The sequence below is a fragment of the Neoarius graeffei genome, chromosome 2, assembly GCF_027579695.1.
Source record: "Neoarius graeffei isolate fNeoGra1 chromosome 2, fNeoGra1.pri, whole genome shotgun sequence".
Taxonomy (NCBI): Eukaryota; Metazoa; Chordata; class Actinopteri; order Siluriformes; family Ariidae; genus Neoarius; species Neoarius graeffei.
Window position 1 is genome coordinate 113,663,552 of NC_083570.1, and position 23,689 is coordinate 113,687,240.

Here is a 23,689-nt window from a genome sequence, read left to right on the forward strand (position 1 = left end):
TTTCAAATACTGGCATAGAAGGATTCTGATTGGTTGGTTGTCTATTTTACACAAAGGTAGTGATCACAAGTTTATCTTCCATCCATGCAACAACCAGTATCTACCAGTGTCAAACTGAACGTCCCCATGAAATCATGTTCCCGTCTTCCCCTTCCTCTCTGGGATGCTTTGTTTTTTCGCAGTTTTGGTTGATTTTTATTCTGAAAAAAAAAAAAATGAAAAGGAATGGGGGAAGTCCATATAAAATCCATTACTTGGAAATGCATGGGCGGGCATGGCTGACTTTAGAGTTCAGTATCGTGTGTAAGGCTGGTCTCTGTACACTCCTTTGTTTGTCCGCGCTGACGGAGCTTTGTTCCGGCCATTTGTCCACTTTTCCTGGCCTGAAAGGGAATAAAACAGACACAAAGACAGGATTAGAACTTCAAGCAGACACATACATGATAAAGCCTGCAACACATTGTGCAAATTACACATTTGTTGCGGGAGTGCGGTATATGGATTTATTAATAGTCTGGAGGAAAAATAGCTTGTAATTGTGCTGTAATAGGAAAATAAGTTCTTCAATCTGTTAAAGCTCAATCCCAAATTTATGCAAATGTTCACTTGTATTCATCATCATCTTCTCCCTTGTCCAGCACTGTTGCCAGGTCAGGGTCCTTGTGGACCCTATTGATCCACATAGTTTCCTTATTGATCCTTGGAGTATAGTTTTATGCCAGATGCCCTTCCTGCCACAACCTTCCCATTTCCGGGCTTGGGAAACAATCCATTCACACCTATGGACAATTTAGAGTAGCCAGTTAACCTAATTGCATGTCTTTGGACTGTGGGGGAAACTGGAGCACCTGGAGGAAACCCATCTCATCTCATCTCATTATCTCTAGCCGCTTTATCCTGTTCTACAGGGTCGCAGGCAAGCTGGAGCCTATCCCAGCTGACTACGAGCGAAAGGCGGGGTACACCCTGGACAAGTCGCCAGGTCATCACAGGGCTGACACATAGACACAGACAACCATTCACACTCACATTCACACCTACGGTCAATTTAGAGTCACCAGTTAACCTAACCTGCATGTCTTTGGACTGTGGGGGAAACCGGAGCACCCGGAGGAAACCCACGTGGACACGGGGAGAACATGCAAACTCCGCACAGAAAGGCCCTCGTCGGCCCCGGGGCTCGAACCCGGACCTTCTTGCTGTGAGGCGACAGCGCTAACCACTACACCACCGTGCCGCCCTGGTGGAAACCCACATAGACAAAATGCAAACTCCACACAAAAAGGCCCCCGTCGGCCACTTGGCTCGAGCCCAGAACCTTCTTGCTGTGAAGCGATAGTGCTAACCACTACACCACCATAAATGTTCACTTGTACTGAATAGCATAATCCACTTGGATTTGTTAATTTCTCTTCAGTTAAATTATGACTGAAGACAGGAATGCTAGCTGCTCACCACGAGCATGGTTCCACAACTGGTTTCCTATTGTTCTTGGAAAGTGCACATGCAACTGATTGACTGCATATTGTAAAATCCTTCACTCTGGATACAAAGATCAATGTGTATATTGGATTTAATGCATAAATTGTACACACTGACAACAATTCAGACCTCAGGGGTACATAAAGGCTTACGGTAAGTTCTAGTCAGATGTTACATGAGAGTTACACATATGGGGCAGAGTCTGAGCATGTGTCAGTTGCATACGATTCTGAACTTAAATACTTTTTTTTTCCTAGAGCAACTTTAAGTCATTAAGTCATTGAGTGTGAATAGGATCATTATTGAAGAGTAAGGATCTACTCTGGTGCAATTGACGATGCTTAATTTATTTGGTGCAGTTTTTTTCCCCTTGGCTTGATGGTGTTTGTCTCTACATCTTTCAATCATACTTTTAAATGGAGGTCAAGACATGATCACAACCAGACTAAGTTAGCAGAACTGGTAGCCTTCTAGCATGGAGCTCTGTGGGTGGCATGGTTGTACAGTAATTATCACCACACAGCGAGAAGGTTCTGGGTTTGAACCTCATGGCTGAAGAGTGCTCTGGTTTTCTCCACCATCCAGATTAGGTTAACTGGATACTCTAAATTGTTTGTAGGTGTGAATGGTTTGGTGGGACCTGCTCTACATTCTCAACATCCACCCTGGGTACCGGTAGCTCTTCAGAACTCGCTAACAAATCCACAGTAAACAGTCAACTATGGTTGACAAATGAGAAGAAGATGCCTGTTGTGTCTTGTGTTGATGAACAATAATTTTGTTGACGCTTGTCTTCTTTCCTCTCAGAGCACAGTGATGTCCTTTCCCCATCCAGCTATTCAGACCCGAGACCCATTAGCAATAGTCTTTAATAAGAGAGCTGTCAATCTGCCGGTGTGGCTGAATGCTTTGAAAAAAAGAAACCTTTGACCTTGTGTTTATAGAGAACAACAACTCGCACTCGCCTGGTTAATCTACGGGTCTCCTTTGAACTGTCAAGCTGTCGGCTTTTTGGGACACCAAAAGGAACTGTCATCAGGGGTGTGTGTGTGTGTGTGTGTGTGTGTGTGTGTGTATATGTGTGAGGGAATGACAAGCAAGAAGACAGTGGAGGAGTGGAAAATAAGTGAAAGAAAGTAAAGGTACATGGTTATTTGATAAGCATTTTAAATGCTTCATCTGTTCCAATTTATATGCATATGTTATTTGAATAAACTAATTTAAATAAAATTTCACTTCCATATACTGTTATTTGGGGGCGGCATGGTGGTGTAGTGGTTAGCGCTGTCGCCTCACAGCAAGAAGGTCCGGGTTCGAGCCCCGTGGCCGGCGAGGGCCTTTCTGTGTGGAGTTTGCATGTTCTCCCTGTGTCCGCGTGGGTTTCCTCCGGGTGCTCCAGTTTCCCCCACAGTCCAAAGACATGCAGGTTAGGTTAACTGGTGACTCTAAATTGACCGTAGGTGTGAATGTGAGTGTGAATGGTTGTCTGTGTCTATGTGTCAGCCCTGTGATGACCTGGTGACTTGTCCAGGGTGTACCCCGCCTTTCGCCCGTAGTCAGCTGGGATAGGCTCCAGCTTGCCTGCGACCCTGTAGAACAGGATAAAGCGGCTAGAGATGATGAGATGAGATACTGTTATTTGACCACACGAATCACTGCATCTCAGTTCGTGTATGTAATAAAGTTAATAAAGAGTATTCAGTCTCTTTAAACCTGCACAGTCAGAGAAGGAAAGGAAATCGTACCATATGAGTCGTAGGATTCGCCGCTTAGACCATGTCCATATTCATAATAGTCCTCTGAACTGGAGAGAGAGAGAGAGAGAGAATTATTATTATTATTATTATTATTATTATTATTATTATACAGGGTATATACTGTATATGGTCAACTTAAAGTCATCTTTGCATTTTGACAAATAAAGTGAAGACTGGAGAGGAAATAAAAACCTTGAACTGCCCAGAGTTCATCACCATGACACATAAACATTACATTTCACCCAGACACACTCTACTGCCCTGAGAAATGGATCAAGAAACCCACCCATGATCTCTACAATCTCTGAGGGACTCATCATCATGCAGTAATGTCCCACCCATAACACCAAACTATTATAGCTGTAACCCAAACTTTCACCCGTATTACACAGCTGTAATACAAACAAAATCAGGGTATATTCACATCATATTTCATTAATCACATCACACCTGTAACTCAAACATGTCACTCTTGTACATGGGTAGTGCCAGGCAGGGGCTTGGGGGTGCTGTAGCTACCCCTAGGACAGCCATATCACCTCTTTGTCAGTGCAGGCACTTACGGACACAAATGCAGGGGAGAGCGAGCGCATCGCAAAGTGGTAAACAAATCCAAATCTTGAGATGAGAATCAGAGTCAAGTTCGTACTAAGGGTCAGCAAACAGGATGTCAGAGGTAAATAACAGTCTCAGGGTTGAGAGAATAACATAGCGAGGGTCAGAAACACTAAGGCCGAATCCCATTTCACCCCTTGGACCAACCCCTTGGCCCTTCCCCTCCATTTTGCGCGTTCAGGTGAAGGGGTAGGGGTATCCCAATCCCAGTTAACGCGGAGGGGTAGGGGAAGGGGTAGGGCTTCTGTACCCCTCCAAATGGAGATTTTCCTGGAGCTGACTCCGAACGAAGGGGTTTGAGTGATTTCCCACAATGCCATGCGGATTTCAGAAAGATGGCGGTTCCCGCGGCGAAAGATTGTCATAAATGTATTTTCTCCATTATTTACGTGTTTTAAGTTGTTATCCAGAGGAAACACGCCGCTTGATTCGCTTTCGAGCTGAGAATGAGCAGCGATTTCTGAAATCCAAGCTGCTGCTAAAAAGCTTTGGGAGTGAGTATTGTTTTCGGTTGCTTTACTGCATACGTTTTGTTCTGTTATCCTCGCTTTTATTGTTTACATGAGTGTTCTGACACCTCATTCTGTCGGATGTGGTGCACGAAGCGCCAAAGATATCCCATTCAGTGGTGTTAGTTAACAAATCACACCCTGCCAGCAGAGATCTCTGGCTCTGACTGTAGAGGCTGGTCGCAGCCAATGACGCATTTGGTCGCGTTTTGCTAACGTAAACGCTGACGGAGGTACGCGATGACGTATGCGATCGTTGAAGGGCTATCCCAATACGTAAGGGTTGAATTTCAAGCCCTATCCCTTGTAGCTCAGTTTCAAGGGGAAGGGCCAAGGGGAAGGCGGAGGGGAAGGGGGAGGGGTAGGGGTAGAAATTAGAATTGGGATTGGGCCTAAGGGTCAGGTCAAAACAACAACAGCTTGGTATGATCAGGTACACAGACGCAGAATGATACTTTGCAATGAGCTGGAGTCCTTGGTGTGATTATACAAAACATTAAACCTTGAGGTGGAGCCACAATAGCAGAAGACCACATTGGGGTTTCCACTCATGTCAGCCAAGAATCTGAGGCTATCATGGATGCGGTTCATCAAAACCTGGTCCTTTTCCATTACCTGAAGCTCTTGATCTGTATCTGCAACCTTTTATCAACTGTGCTGCTGCCACATGATTGTCCATACATGTCAACCTATACGGAATGTCCGTATTTTATACAGATTTGATTCAATAAACGTAGTATACGGGCGTATAAATAAAGTTATACGGATTCTTTAAAAAAAAAAAACTTCAATATTTATTTAGAGCTATAATCAATTCCCACGATGATAAAAGAGCACATAACATTTACAAACGTACTGTACACCACAGACAGCCAGTAAAGAGTCTTATGAAATCGCGCGTTATCTTGTGGTAGCGAGACTTCGTTCCACTTTTGATCATGCGCACACCGCACTGCGAGAATCCCGCCAACCGTGAAGTCATAGACGCCGGCTTCTGCGTAGAATCATACGTCATCCTCGCCCGAGAATAAAGATGCCTCATTCATGTGCTGCGTTTAACTGTACCAACAGGTTTACCGTCCAAACGAGATCACATGGGATTACCTTTCACAGGTGAGACTGGAAAAATACTGTTCATTGTATTTGGTCATTATAACGTAATTTTACGAACAGATTTTTCTGGCTTTGTGGCTAATATGAAATCTCGCGCATAATAGCCGCTCGGTGAAACCTGTCTCCAAACAACGAAGTATTTCCTTCATAACTACGCTGATAACACTTTGTGTTTTTGTCAAACATTGGAGCTTTGTATTCATTCTGAAGGTTTATTGTTATTAATATTGAATAAAAAGTAACTGGGATACATCATTGTTGATTATCATTCAAATTTTAGGTAAATTATTTTAATTTGCATCTTATACGGATTTTATAAGGGAAAAGGGCAATTCCATGTAAATGTCAACCTCACCATGCAAAAATAAAGCAACATGTAATACATCAAAACCACTCCCAGAGATATCACCTAGGCCTGTATTTTACAGATGTGAATAAGTTGAACCAATTTGTAACCAACCTAATATGTCACTGTCAGTCTTTCTTTCTTATAATGTAAAACCCAAGCTAAAATCAACTTTGATCATGTACAATTCTATATTATTGCCACAAGCCACAGAAATGTATGCTAAAATCCACAAAACAGCAAAACAATAGCCATCCTAAATATTATTTAAGAACTTTGATAGTTTTAGCTGATATTTAGAGAGTTTTTCAAAGGGTTATGGTGGTTAAATTGCTGATTTTCTAAACATATGCCATGTCTATTTCAGACGCGTCACATCCATAACGGAATTTCGTCACATCCATAACGCTGACTTTTCCTTCCGAAACTCTGCATGAAATACAAAATATTTTAAACAAAGATTTTTTAATATTCACCTTGGACCCCTCTATCAAATGGATATCTCCATTTCGACATTAGGTTTACAATTTCACAGAGTTTGATAAAAATGTACAGTCACCCAAGAAAAGTGATACTTTTTCTGTCACGTCCATAACGCATCTTTTATTGGCGTTTTCTGGCATGCCCTAGATGTACTATGGGAATTGTTCTTGTTCTATCACTTCTCCAGTATGGTACAGCCTTAAAATATGCAACACCTGTTTAAATACTGGGAGACAATAAAACATGCACTGGGTCATTTGTTGCCATTTTGAGTTCAAGTGTCACGTCCATAACGCTGGAATTGCTCAGATACAGATTTTGGAGGTTGATTATACAGGTTTGATTGACCAAAGGTTGACATGTATGATTGTCTGATTAGCATAGGGTGACCAGATTTCCCTAGTCTGAAACCGGGACACTTTTGCGCGCGACCATGCTCGTGCACGCCCACCTTTTTTTTACGTAAACGTGACACTCAGAGAGGTGCTCTTATCATTTTGTTGAAGCTCACATTTATCAACATCTCACATGAAATAAAACAAACAGGCATTTTGTTATCTAGTAGCATAGTGGTATACAGATCAGTTAAATTATGGTCAGACAACAGATTTTGTAAAGGCTGAGAATAGGCCAGGCTATGTCCATAGGCCAAATTTAAACTGATTTATTTCACCTGTTTGTGAGAACACCAAGAAGAATGCATATGCACATGTAGGCTATATCTCTAAAATTGTATGCACTATAGCATAGGTGGCCAACCCGCGGCTCGCGAGCCGCATGCGGCTCTTTGCCTGGTGTCATGCGGCTCTCACCTTCACGTCCAAGTTGGTGTTCGTTTGTGGTTTTATGTGCGTTTTCGCTTCACTGCAGTTAATTACGGTTATTTTATTAAAGGTGCTTCGCTTGGTTTCATTACGGTATTTTCACATCATGACAAATGCGCAGGTGTGTGAGATGATATGCTAAATTTCAGATCTCAAAATAGCAGGGAAAAAATGCACTTCAAAAAGAAAATATGAAGATGAGAACAGGACGTTTTTAACAGAGTGGGAGGATTTATATTTTTTCGTTGAACGTTATGGCAAGCCATTCTGCCTTCTATGTCAGTCGTCATTGTCGCATTTCAAGTCTTCAAATCTTCAGCGTGGCGGCACGGTGGTGTAGTGGTTAGCGCTGTCGCCTCACAGCAAGAAGGTCCTGGGTTCGAGCCCCGGGGCCGGCGAGGGCCTTTCTGTGTGGAGTTTGCATGTTCTCCCCGTGTCCGCGTGGGTTTCCTCCGGGTGCTCCGGTTTCCCCCACAGTCCAAAGACATGCAGGTTAGGTTAACTGGTGACTCTAAATTGACCGTAGGTGTGAGTGTGAATGGTTGTCTGTGTCTATGTGTCAGCCCTGTGATGACCTGGCGACTTGTCCAGGGTGTACCCCGCCTTTCACCCGTAGTCAGCTGGGATAGGCTCCAGCTTGCCTGCGACCCTGTAGAAGGATAAAGCGGCTACAGATAATGAGATGAGATGAAATCTTCAGCGTCACTTCAGCTCACTACATGCTAAAATCGACCAGGACTTTCCGAAAGGGAGTGAACTTCGTAAACACAAGTTAATCACGTTAAAAAGTCAATCACAAAAGAAGGTACAGCTCTTCAAAAAATTTACAAAACAATCAGAGACAGTAACACATGCATCGTATAAACTGGCTTGGAACATTTCTGGTGAGTTTCATACCATCCCTGCTGCTGAGGCTTGGGATGCGCGCTGGGCGCGCAAGCCTGAGTAATGGGTGAGCGCTCATTCAGTTTTGATGCCTTGAGTGAGAGTAGAGTATACTGTAAGTGTAAATAGTCATGAGAACACAGAACACATTGAATGAGAAGGTGTGTCCAAACTTTTGGCATGTAGTGTATATACATTATGTATTTGTTCATTTGTTTTCCAGTTATCAATTTGTGTGTGTGCGTGTGTGTTGTTCTTTCAAAAATTTGAGCATTGTATTATATTTTATCTATATTTGCACTGATCACTGTTCTCAGTGCCTATGGAGCTTGTACTGTTTGAGGAAATTAAATTAGCACTTTGTAATTTCCATTTTCCGACTGACTGTATTTATTTGAATACTTATTTATTTGAATGCAGGTCTTGTGCAGGTCATGCAATTGAGAATTCAAGCTGAATCAAAATGGCTTTTGCATTTTCGATGTTAAACAGGTAACTCCAAAATGCACTAGAATACAGGAAATTGCATCTAAGAAATCCAAAATTTTTCGGGGGAGGCCCCCCGGAACCCCCCCAATGGGGGGAATCCCCACATGTAAACAATGTCTGCCTTTGTGCCCCACCTACAATTTTCTTCACCAGTCGCCACTGTTGAAAATGACTGGCCTGTGGTCTTGGTACTGCAGTAAATGTATCATTATCATGTTGGTGTGGGGCATTGGTTAAGTTGGAGTGTGACATCAATGTGGCTGTGTGTGTGTGTGTGTCCGCGCGCGCAGAAGGAAGGGTAATATTTGTATGCCCATGTTCATGTGCCGATGTGGCTCTTTGCCGTAACACAGTAAGAATTGTGGCTCTTGGGCTCCGACTGGTTGGCCACCCCTGCACTATAGCATGAACTTAAAAAGTAGATATGTGACCTCAACATAGCCTAGGTCAGAATCAACCTTACTAACCATTCCCCACAACTGAATGAATAAAGCAAGAAGATGTGGACAAAAGTGAACACTTTAATGGAAGGTGCAACAAGCTGTTCAACACAGCAATATGGCCAAACTGTCAGAATGGTATGTTAAACAGAAACAAAAAAGAGACAAGTGATTTGAGAATATACACTCAAACAAAACAGCAGTAAAGGAGGAGAGGGGCGACAGCCCGAGGAAAGCCCCCACAGGAGCGCACAGCATTTGCAACATAGGCTGTCCAACTCAGTACAAGAACAAAGCACTTACAGTGTGTGCAGTCGGCTTTGTGCGCATTGTTCTGCACCTCTCGGAGGAAGGGGTAGGTGCCCTGTAAATCTTTGGAAAAGGTACATTTTCTTTTCGGCATAATTGCTGCGGCATTACTGCTGCTAGCTGCTAGACAAAGAACATTCGCGCCAGTTAATGTTTATTTTATTGTTGCATGGCAACCCATTCTGTTGTCTGAAATAATGTGGCTAAATAAACACCCATGCCACAGGGCCAGGGGGCGGTAACCAGGAAAGTTTGCAATTCCTGTCAATTCATCAAAATAGTAAATGCAGACATTTCTCCATTAATGATTCCCACGCTGCTCAGTCGCAAACGTCGCGAGTGGCGAAAACCGGGACATATCCGTGTCCCGACAGACTTTTGTCAGGACTCGGGACACACAACCCCAAATCGGGACTGTCCCGGTAAAACCGGGACGTCTAGTCACCCTAGATTAGCTAGCTGCATGAATGAGCAGGTGTACTTAATAAAGTGGCTGGTGAGTGTACCGTATGCACGTGTGTCGGGGTGTTTGAGTAAGGACACTCAGAGAGCTCAGACTTCTACCAAGGCCAAATGACGTAATGTTAGCGCAAGTGAAACTACATTCGTCGAGCCGCTCTGGGAGTCAGATCCACTCCAAAATATAAAGGGTTCTTCCTCGGTCCATGCTATACATTTCCATCAAGTTTCATGAAAATTGTGCTTGTAGCGTGTCTTGCAAAAGTATTCATCCCCCTTTGTGTTTGTCCTGTTTGGTTGCATTAAAAGCTGGAATTAAAATGGATTTTTGGAGGGTTAGCACCATTTGATTTACACAACATGCCTCCCACTTTAAAGGTGCAATTTGTTGTTCTGTTGTGACACAAACAATAATTAAGATGAAAAAACAGAAATCTGGAGTGTGCATAGGTATTCACCCCCTTTCGTATGAAACCTCTAAATAAGAGCTGGCCAATTCCAACCAATTCACTTCATAAGTCACATAATTAGTTGATTAAGATCCAGCTGTGTGCAAAGTGTCACATGACCTGTCACATGATGTCTGTATAAATCAACCTGTTCTGGAAGGACCCTGACTAAGCAAGCAGCATGAAAACCAAGGAGCCTCCAAACAGGTCAGATACAAAGTTGTGGAGAAGTATAAGCCTAGGTCACAACCAGCCGTACGTGCTCCTACGGCTGGTCTACGTGCAAAAAACGCAAGAAACGCATGGAGGGCGCGCGTGAAACGCACAGAGGGCGCGCGTGTGACGTGCTGATTTTCGAGCCATAGACTGGCCGCAGACCGGCTGCAGAGATTCTTTGTCATGTCAAACAAACTCTACGGGCACTTACATTTTTTTCAGGTTGCAAGACAAACTTCCAGCCAACGTGCGTCTTTCTCCACAAACAAAAAAAACGCAGCGATTTGGGAAACGCCAAAAATCGCACGGCCAAAAAATCATATGTCCAGTTGTGACCTAGGCTATAGATCAGGGTCACACCACTTTTAGCTTTCCCAAAAACAAATATGCAATTTTTTTTTTTTTTTTAAAGACCACATTTACATAGTCAATGGGTCCTATTGTTTAGCCTTGCAATGCCATTGGATGGTAAATGGGTGTATAGGTCATCAGGCCATGAACTCATACAGCCTGCAGACTTTCCTGGAGGTGCATCTCCTTGTTTACTTTGACTGGATATATCAACACTGAAGAAAGTAAAATCCCTGAAATATATATTTTTTGGTGATTATTGAAATGTCTAGGTCATGTAAATACTAAATTATTGTGGACTGCATGCATCAAATGTGACCCCTCACCGAATCCAGGGACACGTCGGCCGAAACGAATCCGAGATAATCGCAAAAGAAGCATTTTTTTTTCGAAATTTGAGATTTTTGTTTTTCTTCCATCATGTGCAAGTTTAGATCTTGAAGAATGCAATCAGTATTTCAGATAATAGATTGTTTTGTTGGAAAAGCATACATTTTTTGTTGCAAATTGTCTCATTTTTGTCAGGATCAGGGCTTTGAACCAGAATTTTTTTCCTATTGGTTCTTTCCGAACAGAAACGGAATTTTAACGTTTCCGGTTTTGGGTTCCACCATTAAATAGACGTTCCCGAACCGGTTAGAACAAAAAAATTTCGTTCCCGGAACGGTTAATTATGTTCCCTGTCAGCTGTTTAACAAATGGCTATAAAATTATGTCTCTGTCTCATCCAGCTTAAGCCAAATGTAGGCTAATTCTATTACAACCTTCATTAAATAAGACAAGAAATAATTCAAAACAATTATTATTTCAAATGTTGGCGATTTGGATTCTCAGTATGTCTTCCCATCTACACAAACAGAAAAAGTGCCAAAAATGAAAGATAATTCGTTTAGTGTGTTACCAAAGGCTAGTCAGGCCCTATAGAGGGCTACCGCATGACGTCACCATGCTGCGAGATTTTGTTAGGCGCCATATTGGAAGACCAAGTACACATCTATGCAAGTACATACATACATAAAACAAACTACACCTGAAATGTAGCCAGGGCCGGTTCTGCCCTAATCTGGACCCGGGTGCAACATCGCGCAACCCCCCCCCCAAAAAAAAAAAAAAAAAAACACCAGTCTAAATCAGGACAACCATCACATAACTATAACATTCTATATCAATTATTTTAACTAAATGGGCTATAATAAATAAGCCTGCAGGCAGCCACGGCAGGCTGCCTCAGAAAAGTAACCATTCAATGACACAACTGAAAGCCTGCAGCCACGGCGGGCTGCCTTAAAAATGGCGGGCTGCCATTTGTCCTACCTTAAAACTCATTTTGCATTTTCTGCCTCCTTTTTTGTATTTTCGACCCTCCGTTTATTTTCTTTCCTTTTCTGAAAACCCGATTTGTGTCCAGACATTTTGTTCTGCTACCAATGAACTAACTCGTCAGGTCTCGTCTCTCGAGCCCGCGATGATTCCCGTGGGAAGGGCAACAATTGATACATTTTTACAAACAGCCAATAGGGAGGTTGCAACGTTCAGGCTCTTCTTTGCTCAGACACTCAGTAATGCACTTACTCACTTATTATCACGTGGAGACGTGATAGTAGTCCACCCTCCCGCTCTCTCCATTCAGTCAGCGAACGTCACACAGGAAGTGAACCCCAGCGGGTCATAGAAACTTGCGCAGGAGAAGAATGACTTTTTTATTTGTAGGCTATGGAAACTTTGAGGAATGAAATAAAAACCGGTATTAACCGGTTACCATTATTTTTAATAAGCGTTTCTGTTCCGGAACATAAAAAATAATAAAGTTTCTGGTTTCGTTTCTGTTCCATGTGAAATAGAAAAAGTTCCCGGTTTTCGTTTTCGTTCCTTGAGCCGGTTCAAAGCCCTGGTCAGGACTGTAGCCTGCTGGGGGGTGTGGGTGAATTACCATATGGGCCATTCACATGAAGATTTAAGTCATATATTTTTTTTTCCGCGAATCAGCTGTATGATCCGAGTTGAGCGCATGGCTACTTAACTGCATGCAGGCGTGTGATTTCACTATGGAATGAGTTACTAAACAAAGCGCAGAGGAGCAAACACCGCGAAGCAAACAGACACTCGGTATTTACATCGGAGATAACCATTTCTAGCAAAAAAAAACGCAACCTCGTTTTCCAGATTGAATGGAATACTTGAATGATCGGATGATACACGGACCGTTCTAGGACTACATTCCATCGGAGGCATTGGTGTGTGCAAGGCGCCGTTTCTCTTTCTGATGGGGTAAGTATATTAATCTAAGGCGGTGTGGTTATTTTTGCATGTAACGGAGAGTGTTGTGGTTTGGTTAAGCCTAGGTCACAACCGGACGTATGATTTTTTGGCCGTGTGATTTTTGGCGTTTCCCAAATCGCTGCGTTTTTTTTTTTGTTCATGGAGAAAGACGCGCGTTGGCCGTAAGTTTGTCTTGCAACCTGAAAAAAACGTAAGCGCCCGTAGAGTTTGTTTGACATGACAAAGAACCTCTGCGGCCGGTCTGCGGCTCGAAAATCAGCACATCACATGCGTGCTCTTGTGCTTTTCACACGCGCGCTCTCGTGCGTTTCATGCGCGCTCTCCGTGCGTTTCTTGCGTTTTTTGCATGTAGACCGGCTGTAGGAGCACATACGGCCGGTTGTGACCGAGGCTTTACATGAAACTAGTGTTGTGTTAGTTGTGTTATCATCGTGCTATCTTTCTTTCTTACGGTGTGAGTAATTTTTCAACCACAAAAAGTTAAAGTATACTTTAGGACTTATTTTTGTACTTCATAATTGTTTTGGGCATACTTTGCATGGAAGGAAAATTGACGTGGTGATCTTTGTTTACATGAAAGTAGTATCGTGCTAGCTCGTAGGGGGTAGGGCTTTCCTTAATGTCATGCAGATGAGCACCATTATGTGCCCGCCCTATATGCAGAGTAGCTGAGATGGAAAAGTTTGAGGGCGATTTTCTCCCTTTTCTGTTTTAAGAAGTATACACTTTCAAAAGGCCACACATTCTTCAAATATTGTCAGATCTCCACATGGAAGGCATCATTGGAAAGCTTAGAAACTGTACTTTCTGAATCTGACAATAACTCAAAATGCCCCCGGGCAGACATGTCCCTGGATTCTGTGATCTGCCACAAATTAGATTTTAAGCTTGTGTCTTTGTAATTTTACAACGTTGGGTGAGGATGGTAGTCAAAATAGCATGTGCACCTTGCACATTACATGGAGACATTGCACTTCACAAATGTTGACATACGGGGAAAAATACTTGTAGAAATATAATGTATTTGATGAATCACAATTTCTAAATGTGTTTTACCCATTATAATTTTGAGTTTAGGCCAGATTTGAGTAATTCTGAATGAATAAATTATTTCTTGATGCGGCATTTCAGGCTCTTTCAATATTCCCAAGAAAGAAATGCTAAACAGGAGACAGTTTCAGGCAGAACTAGCATCCTCTCTCATCCTGGTAAGAATTCATTTCTGCTGTTTCTCATCTCATCTCATTATCTGTAGCCACTTTATCCTGTTCTACAGGGTCGCAGGCAAGCTGGAGCCTATCCCAGCTGACTACGGGCGAAAGGCGGGGTACACCCTGGACAAGTCGCCAGGTCATCACAGGGCTGACACATAGACACAGACAACCATTCACACTCACATTCACACCTACGCTCAATTTAGAGTCACCAGTTAACCTAACCTGCATGTCTTTGGACTGTGGGGGAAACTGGAGCACCCGGAGGAAACCCACGCGGAAACGGGGAGAACATGCAAACTCCACACAGAAAGGCCCTCGCCGGCCACGGGGCTCAAACCCAGGACCTTCTTGCTGTGAGGCGACGGCGCTAACCACTACACCACCGTGCCGCCCCCATTTCTGCTGTTTACCATATTTAATATTTCACTGATTATACAGTTTTTAATATATGTTTGACATCATAAATTATTCTTTTCTTATCTTATTCATACAAACACAAATGCCAACACACCAAGGAAAAGGTGACCATCTTCAGAAACCCAGTATCACAGATAACCTCACGGAGCCCTTTGACGTCCATGACAGCAACACCACAGAGACCTGTGACTGCTCCACAGAGGTCATGTGTACTGCCAACAGATGTGCGCAGAGACATGATCGGACATTTCCCGGTGAAGACAAAGAGGACACTGCAGACACTGCAATAAAGGCTACAGTGGTGCTTGAAAGTTTTTGTGAACCCTTTAGAATTTTATGTATTTCTGCATAAATATGACCTAAAACATCAGATTTTCACACAAGTCCTAAAAGTAGATAAAGAGAACCTGTTTAAATAAATGAGACAAAAAATTATACTTGGTCATTTATTTATTGAGAAAAATGATCCAATATTACATATCTGTGAGGGGCAAAAGTATGTAAAAAGCTAGGATTAGCAGTTAATTTGAAGGTGAAATTAGAGTCAGGTGTTTTCAATCAATGGGATGCCAATCAGGTGTGAGTGGGCACTGTTTTATTTAAAGAACAGGGATCTATCAAAGTCTGATCTTCACAACACATGTTTGTGGAAGTGTACCATGGCACAAACAAAGAGATTTCTGAGGACCTCAGAAAAAGCGTTGTTGATGCTCATCAGGCTGGAAAAGGTTACAAAACCATCTCTAAAGAGTTTGGACTCCACCAGTCCACAGTCACACACATTGTGTAGAAATGGAGGAAATTCAAGACAATTGTTACCCTCCCCAGGAGTGGTCAACCAACAAAGATCACTCCAAGGGCAAGGCGTGTAATTGCCAGCGAGGTCACAAAGGACCTCAGGGTAACTTCTAAGCAACTGAAGGCCTCTCTCACATTGGCTAATTTTCATGAGTCCACCATCAGGAGAACACTGAACAACAATAGTGTGCATTGAGAATGGGTTTCAAGGAGAGAGACATTGTTCTCCAAAAGAACATTGTTGCTCATCTGCAGTTTGCTAAAGATCATGTGGACAAGCCAGAAGGCTATTGGAAAAATGTTTTGTGGACAGATGAGACCAAAATAGAACTTTTTGGTTTAAATGAGAAGCGTTATGTTTGGAGAAAGGAAAACATTGCATTCCAGCATAAGAACCTTATCCCATTTGTGAAACATGGTGGTGGTAGTATCATAGTTTGGGCCTGTTTTGTTGTATCTGGGCCAGGATGGCTTGCCATCATTGATGGAACAATGAATTCTGAATTATAGCAATGAATTCTAAAGGAAAATATCAGAACATCTGTCCATGAACTGAATCTCAAGAGAAGGTGGGTCATGCAGCAAGACAATTACCCTAAGCACACAAGTCGTTCTACCAAAGAATGGTTAAAGAAGAATAAAGTTAATGTTTTGGAATGGCCAAGTCAAAGTCCTGACCTTAATCCAATGGAAATGTTGTGGAAGGACCTGAAGCGAGCAGTTCATGTGAGGAAACCCACCAACATCCCAGAGTTGAAGCTGTTCTGTATGGAGGAACGGGCTAAAATTCCTCCAAGATGGTGTGCAGGACTGATCAACAGTTACTAGAATCTTTGTTAGTTATTGCTGCACAAGGGGGTCACACCAGATACTGAAAGCAAATGTTCAAATACTTTTGCCACTCACAGATATGTAATATTGGATCATTTTCCTCAATAAATAAATGACCAAAGTATAATTTTTTTGTCTCATTTGTTTAACTGGTTTCTCTTTATCTACTTTTAGGACTTGTGTGAAAATCTGATGATGTTTTAGGTCACATTTATGCAGAAATGGAGAAAATTCTAAAGGGTTCACAAACTTTCAAGCACCACTGTACTCTAATATGCTCTGCAGGAAGTGCAATGTCCATCTCTGCTTTTCAGAGGAAAGGAGCTGCTTTTGGGACTACCACTGCAAATGAACACTGGACACTGGTTCTTTAACAAAGTCAATTTTTTAATAAAAAAACAAAATGAAAACTTTACACAAAACTGAATTCAGTAAACCTATGACTGTTGTGCAATTATTATTCATGATATTTACTGGTATAGTGCTTTGTAAGCAATCCACAATGCAAACAAACCCTTAGTTGTTCTGTATTTGTTCTAACAGTGTGAAAGCAAATACAGAAATTCTGCTCCCAACTAGCCCCAACATTCCAATTTTACATTTCTATAAAAACTCACTAAAACGTAAAATTTAAACCCTTCAATTTCTGCGGCAGGGGCCTCCAACAATATCTGACCAGTGGAAAAAAAAACAACTTGTTTTCTATTTTTGGGTTTCACATAGTTAATTCCAGCTTGAAATGCAACAAAACAGGACAAACACCAAGGGGGATAAATACTTTTGCAAGATACTGTAGCTTAAATGCCTCATGTTTTACTGAAGAACCTACTCTTTAATCTAATACAAGTTACTTAATTCAAACTCCTACAGTATCAGAACTAATCAAAATACAGACTTCGTCCAAAAAATAACTTTCTTACCTGAAAATAAGTGATTTGGTTGTAAAATCTGTACACTTCTTCACACAGCCATACACATTCACATGCAAGGTCAGGGAGGGAGTGGTTATACGTGAAATTGATAACATGATTCTTATGTTATCACTTATTGGTGAAAGTGATGTTGTTACAACTATCCCTTTGTTACAACCACCCCCGGTCTCCCCTACATATTAATCGGTTTCCTTAGTATTGTAGATACCAGAAGTCTATTTTGTGTTCATTCTACAAATTCAAACTTTGAAGCATGTTTTCAATTCGTTCTTTAAAATTCATTGTGCTTGCTAAAAAACTCTGCTTGTCTCCATAAAAACTATTACTGACATTCATGGTATCACCGTTACTGAGCTTGTGCAGGCAGTGAAACTGTTCTAGTTTAGTGAACACGTCACGAGGGTGTGGTGATAAACTGATTGTGTTACGACTGAAACTGACATACTGACACTCCGGCTGGTAGCTTTTCTGTGCACAACATAAGGGTTTGCTTGACACCACTCACTGGATTGACCAACACACAGTACAGTGGGAAAGTCCCAGGAGCTCAGTGCAGATCTCAGAAAGAGGATCATAGATTTACACACTCAGGAATGTCTCAGAGTCATTTCTAAACAACTGAAGATTCCAACATCGTCAAGTCAAGCAATGGTATGTAAGTGCAAGTTATTGGGAGGAGGAGCCACTTTGCCAAGCTACTTTTCTGGAAGAAGATCCAAACTGTCACCATCAGCTGAGGGGAAATTAGTTCAGGCAGTCAGGAATCACCCTGGAACCACCAAGGTACAGGCCTGCCAAACGCTGTCTACAGTCTATGTTTTACATCATCATGGACTAATGGCCCTTTTCCACTACCCTTTTTCAGCTCACTTCAGCTCGCTTCAGCTCACTTCAGCCCGACATGGCTCGCGTTTCGACTACCAAAAACCAGCACGAGTCAGCTCGCTTCAGCCCTGCTTAGCCCCTAAAACTCGCACCGTTTTGGAGTAGGGCTGAAGCGAGCCAAAGCAAGCCAAGTGAGGCTGGGGGTGTGAGCAGACACTCCCCTGTGCACTGATTGGTGAGGAGGAGTGTCCTCACATGCCCACACACGCCCCGCGAGCGCGCTGGGATCTGTAAACACCGCAAACCCGGAAGGAGAAGAATTACGAATTACGAGAATTTCTGAAGCCTTATGCGCCTCGCCTCATCTATACGCTCTTGCCAGTATCTGTCCGCGTTGTCGGTGACAACAAGCCACAGCACCAAGACCAGCAACACTAACGACTCCATGTCCTTCATGTTTATTGTTTACTATTCGGGTCGTGAGACTACCACTTAAAAGCTCACTGATGTCACTGTTTGCGCTGCTTAACGACATCACCTGATGTCCACCCACTTTCGCTAACTCCACCCAATGTGTCCACCCACTTCCAGCCAGCACAGTTCAGCGCGGTTGTAGTCGAAATGCAACTCCAACAGCCCCGCTCAGCCCGACTCAGCACGGCACGGCTCAGCCCGACTCAGCCGCGTTTGTAGTGGAAAAGCGGCATAAGAGGCTGCCGTCCAAGAAAGAAGCCAATGCTCTAAAATTGACACCTTCAAGCTTCACATGGACAAAGAAAAAGCCATCTGAAGGAAGGTTTTATGGTCAGATGAGACAAAGATTGAGCTGTTTGGCCACAATGACCAGAGATAGGTTTGGAGGAGTGAAGGTGGGGCATTCATCTCCAAGATCACTGGAGCAATTTCATCATTCTTCATAATCACCTCAAACTATCAGAAACTTGGATACTGTTGGGTGTTCCAACAGGACAGTGACCCCCAAACACACATTAAAGCTGGTTGTGGAGGATAAAGCAGAATAACATTAAGCTTAAAACACATCCAGACCTCAACCCTGTTGAAAATATGTGGACTGTGCTTCAAGGTTGGGTCTGTTCCCGGAAACATGCAAATGTAATATAACTCTTAATTATGCCAAGAAGAGTGAACAAATATCCAACCAGAATTCTGACAGAAGCTTGTTGATGGTGACCAAAAGCATCAACGTGAAACCCACTAAGATGCATTTAACTAAATATTCAGTGTGTTGGGTGTGTATATCTCATCTCATCTCATTATCTCTAGCCTCTTTATCCTGTTCTACAGGGTCGCAGGCAAGCTGGAGCCTATCCCAGCTGACTACGGGCGAAAGGCGGGGTACACCCTGGACAAGTCGCCAGGTCATCACAGGGCTGACACATAGACACAGACAACCATTCACACTCACATTCACACCTACGCTCAATTTAGAGTCACCAGTTAACCTAACCTGCATGTCTTTGGACTGTGGGGGAAACCGGAGCACCCAGAGGAAACCCATGCGGACACGGGGAGAACATACAAACTCCGCACAGAAAGGCCCTCGCCGGCCATGGGGCTTGAACCCGGACCTTCTTGCTGTGAGGCAACAGCGCTAACCACTACACCGCCGTGCCGTCCCAGTGTGTGTGTGTGTGTGTGTGTGTGTGTGTGTGTTACCTTTGTCAACTTTGTTGGAGGAGGTTATGTTTTCACCTCCATTTGTTTGTCTTCCCAACATAACTCAAAAACCAGTGAACAGATTTGGATGAAATTTGGTGGAAAGGTGAGCCATGGGCCAAGGAACAAGTGATTAGATTTTGATGTAAATCCAGATATGTAACATATCAGATACAGGATTTTTTTTTTTGTCTGTTCTCAACGTAACTCCAAAAGTAGTGAATGGATTTTGATGAAATTTGGTAGACAGCTTTAGTATTATCCTAGGTTCAAGTGATTTGATTTAGATGTTGATAATATGTGGTTTGGCAGAGATATGAACTCTACTCTACTGAGTGCTCTAGTTGATCCTGTGTTGATTTCAGAAAACCCATAATAAATGAAAATGAAGAATTTGTGCACCAAATTCGTTTTTTTTTTAAATTAAAGATAGAAAAAGAACAGTTTAATGAAATCATTGAAAGTCCATGACATTCACGTCCATGATGAGTGTCTGTAAACTTCTGACTGTAGTTATACGTCATATCTATAATGTGAATGCATCATACCCCAAACCACAAACACACAGCAGCAGCTCCTCTATCACTCCCTTCTGTCCTATAAAACACATCACTGTCTTATGAAACACATTCTCTTTCTACTCTGTCTCCTGCTGCAGTGTTGAGCCTGAAGGTGAGGAATGTGCGAGAAAATAAGAAAAACGACACATCAACACATCTTCTCAACCATCCATGAACTCTGTAGATCCTCGGCTTCTGCCCAACTGCTTTCTGTCACAATATGAATAAAATGTCACTGAATTGTGGACTGATGCAGATGCACAATGTTTGTCTTGTACGTGATGCTGATGTTGGTGCAGGTTCACACACATTTATCACTCAATGTAGAGATGAGATACACTGTTATTGTGGATAATTTTGGGGGGAACATATTAATTTTGCAGAACAAATTTAAAGCAAAATAAGATTTTAGAAGAAAATGTATCTCTTTTTTTCAATCTTTCACACACACACACACACACACACACACACACACACACACACACACACACACAAAGTAGTGTTATACCGTACTGTCTCTGACAGAATCTGTGCACACATAACAAGCACACACACACACACACACACACACACACACCACTCAGGAGGAGCTGACGGAGTGACAACACAAACAGAACACTGCGTTTCTCTTCGGTGTATATCGATTGCACCAACACCATTGCGCACTGTGTATCTCAGTGTGTATCTACACTCAACGCAACATTCTCTGTGTACTTTTCAAACCTTACTGCTCACTTCTGATCATTTTCTCCTGTCCAATCTTCACAGCTGTGTCATTTTTGTAAGGCCTGGAGACCTGATCAGGACAGGAGGGTGATGAGAGAGGGGTGTGTGTGTGTGTGTGTGTGTGTGTGTGTGTGTGTGTGTGTGTGTGTGTGTGTGTGAACAGAGCAAGAAGTAATGTATAATTGTACTGTAATATAAATCACAAGGTCATTTCTATGACTTCATGTTGCAGCTGATCCACAGTCGAGTCTCATTAAACATATCCCGTGTGATTCCTGTGGAAGTTTGTAATGGGAACGCGACATGACCCTGTACTGGATGTATCCAATCACAGACGGATTGCACAAGAAAGCAATTTAAATCTGATGTGAAACAATAGACTATACTAGTGTGTGTATATATCTATATAGGCACTGCCGAAAAGCGGTAAAATATTTGCAAGGGCACAAAATCCCCCTGAACAGAATAATATTATTACAGCACCATGAACGAACCATCAAATTGTGTCGTGTTGTGTTTTTCACCTCAATAAATCACTGCATTGTCTTGGGACAGTGAGACCAGTAATGAGATACGCATTACAGTTCTCATCTCATTATCTCTAGCCGCTTTATCCTTCTACAGGGTCGCAGGCAAGCTGGAGCCTATCCCAGCTGACTACGGGCGAAAGGCGGGGTACACCCTGGACAAGTCGCCAGGTCATCACAGGGCTGACACATAGACACAGACAACCATTCACACTCACATTCACACCTACGGTCAATTTAGAGTCACCAGTTAACCTAACCTGCATGTCTTTGGACTGTGGGGGAAACCGGAGCACCCGGAGGAAACGCACGCAGACACGGGGAGAACATGCAAACTCCGCACAGAAAGGCCCTCGCCGGCCCTGGGGCTCGAACCCGGACCTTCTTGCTGTGAGGCAACAGCGCTAACCACTACACCACCGTGCTGCCCTCGCATTACAGTTATGATACATATTTATGCCTTTCTTTGATGCCACATGCCATGCACCAAAAACAACACCACCACATTTATTATGGTGTGACTCTGCTGGGTGCCTGGGGGACAGAAGGGACCCAACGATTTCACTTTACATGAGTACCTTACAGTTACAATCGAATATTACCACACATAAGAATTAATCTATATCGATATCGGTCTGCGGTAGGTTTAGATTATCTAACACTATTACGAACATATACATAATAATAAAATGTAAATAATCATTACAAACTACACTTAAGTAATCAGATAGTAATCCATTTTAATAAATAATATTAAAAAACCAACATAATAATGACAAAAAATAACAATATTGCCGAAAAATAAATATAAAAAAAAAACAAAGCCTAGTCAATAATTAGGGCTTGTTTCTTAAAAATATATTTATATTTATTGTATCAACATTACGTGGTTAGCACTGTCTCCTCACAGCAAGAAGGTCCTGGGTTTGAGCCCAGCGTCTGATGAGGGTCTTTCTGTGTGGAGTTTGCATGTTCTCCCTGTGTCTGCGTGGGTGTGCTCCAGTTTCCCCCCCAGTCCAAAGACATGCAGGTTAGGCTAATCGGTGACTCTAAATTGACCGTACGTGTGAATGTGAGTGTGAATGGTTGTTTGTCTCTTTGTGTCAGCCCTGCGATGACCTGGCGACTTGTCCAGGATGTACCCCACCTCTCACCCATAGTCAGCTGGGATAGGCTCCAGCTTGCACAAGATAAGCGGTTACAGACGATGGATGGATGGATGGATGGTATCAACATTATTGTTATTTTTTGTCATTATTATGTTGTTTTTATATTATTATTTTTTTCATTAGAATGGCTTACTAACCGATTACTTAAGTGTAGTTTTTAATGATTGTGATTTTATATTGAAAAGTAACACTTTAAACAATATCTCAATGAACACAAACAATTTCCAAAATGTTGACAAGACAAAGTTTAATATAACATCTGTTTAACTTATAACATGAAAGTAAGGTTAATAATATAAACTTAGATTACACATTTTTTCAGTTTTACTCAAATTAGGGTGGTGCAAAAATGAGTACACCCCACAACAAAAACTACTCCATCTAGTACTTTGTATGGCCTCCATGATTTTTAATGACAGCACCAAGTCTTCTAGGCATGGAATGAACAAGTTGGAGACATTTTGCAACATCAATCTTTTTCCATTCTTCAACAATGGCCTCTTTTAGTGACTGGATGCTGGATGGAGAGTGATGCTCAACTTGTCTCTTCAGAATTCCCCAAAGAAAATAATTTCTTTCCACCACAAAGGTGAAGGCTACAAGAAGATCAACAAAGCTTTACTTATCAGTCAGAATACTGTAGCAAAAGTGGTACAAAAATTTAAGAAAGATGGAACTGCAACCATCTCACAGAGACGTCCAGGTCATCCACGGAAGTTAACACCTCGACAGGAGCGTCTCCTGATGAGAAGGGTTAAAGAAAATCGGCATGCAAGTTCACTGCAGTTATCTAAAGAAGTAGAAAGCCAAACTGGGGTGACTATTTCCCGTGACACAATACAGCGTACACTGCAGAGGAATGGCATGCATGGATGCCGTCCACGAAAGAAGCCTCTCCTAAAGCCCAGGCACAAAAAAGCCCGCCTAGAGTTTGCCAGAGCCCATGCTGACAAAGATGAAGACTACTGGGACTCTATACTCTGGAGTGATGAGACCAAGATAA

The 23,689-nt window shown here is 42.5% G+C and overlaps 1 protein-coding gene across 1 annotated transcript in view; it reads right to left on the reverse strand.

The window, feature by feature from the left end:
• Positions 1 to 291: 291 nt before the first annotated feature.
• khdrbs3 (KH domain containing, RNA binding, signal transduction associated 3) overlaps positions 292 to 23,689 on the reverse strand; it is a 264,289-nt gene continuing 240,891 nt past the window's right edge. The window contains exons 8-9 of the mRNA XM_060911501.1: positions 3,228 to 3,286; positions 292 to 383 (exon numbers count right to left, since the gene is read on the reverse strand). Coding sequence (XP_060767484.1) covers positions 292 to 383; positions 3,228 to 3,286 — 151 coding nt within the window. The remainder of the gene's footprint in view (positions 384 to 3,227; positions 3,287 to 23,689) is intronic.